Source organism: Palaemon carinicauda, chromosome 33, assembly GCF_036898095.1.
Source record: "Palaemon carinicauda isolate YSFRI2023 chromosome 33, ASM3689809v2, whole genome shotgun sequence".
NCBI lineage: Eukaryota > Metazoa > Arthropoda > Malacostraca > Decapoda > Palaemonidae > Palaemon > Palaemon carinicauda.
In genome coordinates, this window is record NC_090757.1 from 5,290,566 (window position 1) to 5,295,565 (window position 5,000).

The 5,000-nt window shown below is 36.0% G+C and overlaps 1 protein-coding gene across 2 annotated transcripts in view; it reads left to right on the forward strand.

Annotated features, from left to right (window-relative positions):
• The window catches only part of LOC137626055 (uncharacterized), a 154,060-nt gene that overhangs the window by 147,270 nt on the left and 1,790 nt on the right, over positions 1–5,000 (forward strand). For both annotated transcript variants that reach the window (XM_068357137.1, XM_068357138.1), the window contains exon 5: positions 1,829–2,002. In XM_068357137.1, coding sequence (XP_068213238.1) covers positions 1,829–2,002 — 174 coding nt within the window. The remainder of the gene's footprint in view (positions 1–1,828; positions 2,003–5,000) is intronic.

Consider the following 5,000-nt stretch of genomic DNA (forward strand, 5'->3'; position numbering starts at 1 on the left):
AAGGAAGTCCATCTCTCATGTACCTCGGTTATACCAAAAAGGTTTTATTTTATAGTCAAATTGTATTAATTTCCCGCTGAAGAATAAACTCAGAGCAACAGCTCTTAGCCGAGTATAATTATTCCAAGTCAAGTCTGATCTGTTACCCTTCCGATGATAATAGGCCTCCGGCTTTTCCAAATAAGCATGAGCATGTCACATAACAGACAGGCTGCCCAGTCTTAATTGCTATCGAATGTCATCAAATGTCTCATCTGGAGAACCAACCTTACTTCTTACAACGCCAGGGGAGTTAATATATATAGGTCTACGCAGTTACCAGACCTGTGAGTGGCTTCACTAATGATTTGCTCACAGATTGATTCAGAAACAAATTCCAAAGCTCTTAAGCCATGACAATCAGTAGGAGGAACAGAATTCAACTACTCACTATGATGACCATTGAAATTACAAACAAGGACAAAAGATTTCTCTTAGCCATAATGGTGAAAAGACAATTGAAAATAGAATCATCCTAGACTGTCCTGGTAGATTGAACATAAATAAATGTTCTTATGTCTGCCACAACCTTTTATGATCTAAATCTTATGACATCCACATTCATAGCAAGACTTGTGAGAAGCATGGTACTTAGTCCTAATATACACTGCCATTCTCCTTACTCTAGGAATGGCATTCAGTTTCAAATTTATTAGTTTCTTAATACTTGGAATAAGAAGCTCAGATGAGTGCCTCCTTTGAGAAACCCAGTTTCTGAGAATAATAGAATATCTTACTATCTGGAGGTAATTGTCAGATCTCTCATATTGCTATGCAGTCCATAAACATTGCAATACCTTAGATGACACTGGTGAAGTCTAGGACGCACTAGTCTCGGATTTGGTCAATGAATGATTTGAAGTTTTCTGGCATCCTGACATCGAAGGTCATTGACGCCGACCAGAATTGGTCTATATCTGCAGCCAGAATAAGAAATTAAAGCAATAAAACAAATCCTGAAACTTGAAAATAAATTTGATAATAATGATAAAAACAATATGTAGATGAATAATATTAAGCAACTTGTATAACTCTTAAACTAAAGCATAAAACGTTGGATAAAACTGGTCAATATGGTGAAACTGATGCACCATGGAAGGCTATGTACCCTCCAGGATAGCTACTTCAAATGAATGGAGGACATTAGTAATGGCTTTGAAATTGAATACCAGAAAGGAAGATAAAGAAACAGATACGTAACAGGAAACCCCTTAATAAACCATCAGGTATTGCTGCCAAATTTAATATTATACACTATTAAGTGATATATACTCTAAATAAATCAAAGGGTACCTACTGAAAGCGAACTGATGGATGGAAATGTTTCTACCTGGCCATCTGTTGTACAGAGGTTCGTGACCTGCTCAAGCTCGATAGTATCTAGTAGTGTCTGAAACCTCACCCTCCAAGTGGGAGCCTTTAGGTTTACCTGCTGAGTCATCAGCAGCCATTGCCTGACCCTCCCTGGTTCTAGCTTGATGGAGAGGGGCTTGAGTTGCAATCATATTACTCTAGGACATTGTCCTGTCCCTTGCTTCTTGACTTTCATGGGCGACCTTTAAACTTTTAATCCAGCTTATCCAATATTGTTAAAAATAATACAAACAAACCAACAATTCCTGAATAACTAAACCTTAAAAATTCCTAAAGCCGAGATGGAAAAGTTCCGATCTTAGTCTAACTTGAACAGCAATTGAAAACTACAAATATCTGATAAATATGATGTTATTCTACAAAATATTCACTGAGTATTATTAATATAAATATAAATCAAGTTACTACTTTCCAGTGTGTGTCCTGGCAGCTGTCCATCTGGTTTTTCTACACGGTCGGGTACAATCTCTTCACCCTGATTGTAGCTATGATGGATGGAAATTACACGAACCCTCCAGACATCTCCAGCTACGTTGTCTGCGTCGTTATGATGTACTGTGTCTCTATTGTGGATTCATACTACGAGAAGGTACTCATGGGTCTTATTTTTAGTTATTTTTCTTATTTTGAAATTAATTTTGTTGATTAATTGATTTGAAGTTTTCTGGCATCCTGACATCCAAGGTCATTGACACTGATATCATTTATTATAATCAAAGATTAAAAGAACATTCAATTAAAACCATGAAAGCAAAGATGTCATTATAAAAGTTAAATGGTTTTCGGAAGACCTGCGTCAAAAATAAATCTAAAAATACCGCTAGCATAGAATAACATATCATGTCCAAGAATCTTGGCAAGGATGAACCTCGAGCCTCGAGCCTCAAACAGATATCTATTTTTTTTGGTACTATAAGAGGGGCATTCTGTCAACAAATTCCTTACTGTCAAGAGTACCATTCTTTTTGTTGAAGCTGTTGTAAAGATCAGTTATGGTTCTAACTCTTAGAATATTAGGATGCACTATTCTGACTCTCAAGAGTTTTGAATTACATGATTCTGACTTAACTCTATTAGACTTTAGTGAAACATGATTCCAGCTCTTTTTATTAGTGGTGATTCAATAGTCTGATACTTAGATTGTAGAGATAAATCGTTTCTTGCTCCATTGGACTGAATGATATAGGATTCTGATTCCCTTGGTAAGCAGTGATGCACTATTCTGAATGTGTTGGCCTGTAAATAGCTCTAACTTCCTCGAAAAACAATGATACACGATTCTGACTCCCTTGGTATGCAGTAATACATGATTCTGACTCCTTTGGTAAGCAGTAATACAAGATTCTGGCTGTTTTGGATTGTAGGGATAAAGGATTATGATTTCCTTGGTAACCAGTAATAAACAATTCTATCTTGAACTGCAATGATACATGGTTCTGACTTCCTTGTTAGCAGTGATATATGATAATATTGTCTTGGACCGTAGCAATATATGTTTCCAACTCCCTTTGAGAGCAGTGTTCCATGATTCTGATTGTCTGGGACGGTAGTGATATGTGATTCCGATTACCTAGGTCTTCAGTAATACGTGATTCTGAGCTTCCTGAACTTCTAGTGATGCATGATACCAACTCTCTTAGTGTTGATGTACAATTTTTAATCCCTTTGAAAGAGGTAATACATTAACTAAACATTCATAAAAAGTATTTGTGAGATTCTGGCTTCCATGGTTTGTGGTGATACATGATTCTGAATGTCTTGAATGCCAGGGATACATAACTCTGATTGCTTTGTTTGGTGGTGATACACGATTTTGGCTGCTTCAGACAGCAGTTATATTTGATTCTGACCCCTTGTATAGTAGCAATATATGATTCTGAATCTCTTGTATAGTGCTGATATAATATTGCAATGCTCTTAAATGATAGTCATCAGTATTAAGATTTCCATGGTTTGTGGTGATACATGATTCTGACAGTCTTGGGCGATAGTGTAACACATTTATGAATCATTTCGTTTGTACAGATACAAGATTCTGACTATCTTGGATAATTTGTCTCCCATATTTTAGTGATACACAATTCTTACTCCCTTGGTTTGTGGTCATACACTATTCTCTTGTACAATAGAGGTATAGTATTCTGATTGTCATAGACTGTAGTGATGTGTGAAGGAGCATGAATCTGTCTTTTCTTATATAACGATGACAGGATTTTAATACTTTTGTTTTACTAATATATTCTCTTTTTGGTTATAGTAATCTATGATTCTGACTTGATATGGATCATTTTGACGTATATTTAGATGTTTTGCATGTTATGATGCATAATTTTGCCTCCTAAATAGTACTGATATATGGTATTGACTCCAATGGATTGTAGTAATATGGCTATTTCATTCCAGACTGTATTGATAGAGCATTCTCACTCTTGGAGCATATGAAAGTAGATATATCATTATAATTTACTCTGAGACTATAGTAATACAAGAATCTGATTCTTGGTACTTGATTTTAATGATTCTTACTATTTTCAGAGTCAGTGTTACATGAATCTGCCTCTCTCTCCTCGAAATTATACATGATTCTGCCCTTTATTAAGCCCATGACTCTGTTTGATTGTAACATAGTATTCCTTTACGTTGTGGCATGGGTAGTAAAGGGTTTATTACTACTAGTATTATCATTAGCATTATCGATATGATAGGATTATACTGGAAGAAGGCACTCTGTAAAATGTATTTTGATAAATATGAATGTTTCTCCAGAAAAAAACTTATGCATAGTTTTTTTTTATTTTTCAATCTTCCCAATAATGAGGTCATAGCTACTGAGACTTGACTGTTTACCAAAGTTCGGCTTTATTTTGTTTAGTATTATATCAGTAGTAAAATAACAGTAAATTTTTTGGATATAAGAATGTTTTGTTAGCACAAAATCTAGGGTATTTTTGTCGGTTTTTTTGTAACGATAACTGGTCAACCTTAAAATCTGCAGGTCATAGTTACACCAGAAACAAAGAGAGGAATAACGGAAGTTGTGATTCTTTTGACTTTATATCCTTTGGTGTGCTGCGAGAGGTACACTAAGGCAACATCAGGCTGATTTGTCAAGGAATGGAGCCCTATAATTCAATAGTTGACCAGTGGACTGGGTCTTCTGATTCCAGTATGGGATAATTGCATTGCACATCCTAGTTCTGGATTCTTGGAGCCTTATCAACCAATGTTGAGAAACGTTGGTGTGATGACTGTTAAAATGTGTGAGAGCACAAGATGTCCATTGGAGTTCTCACAGACAGTGTCAATGAAAGACGGTTTCCTCCACAGTGTTCACCCCAGGCTTTTCCTAATTGATGCGAAGAGCCTCCAAGATCTGTAAGAGGTAGCAGTTGGTAAAGCTATGGTGTTGGATGGAAATGATGTTGGATATATTATGTCGTATAGTGGTGTGTGTTCTGTGAGTGATGTTTATGGCACATTTCTGGACATGACCGGAAATCTTCTATAAACTTGCACAGTAATCTTAATGAAGCCTTTTCTCGTGCATACCTAGAAAGGGCATTGCTAATTGTAGGAACAAAACATGT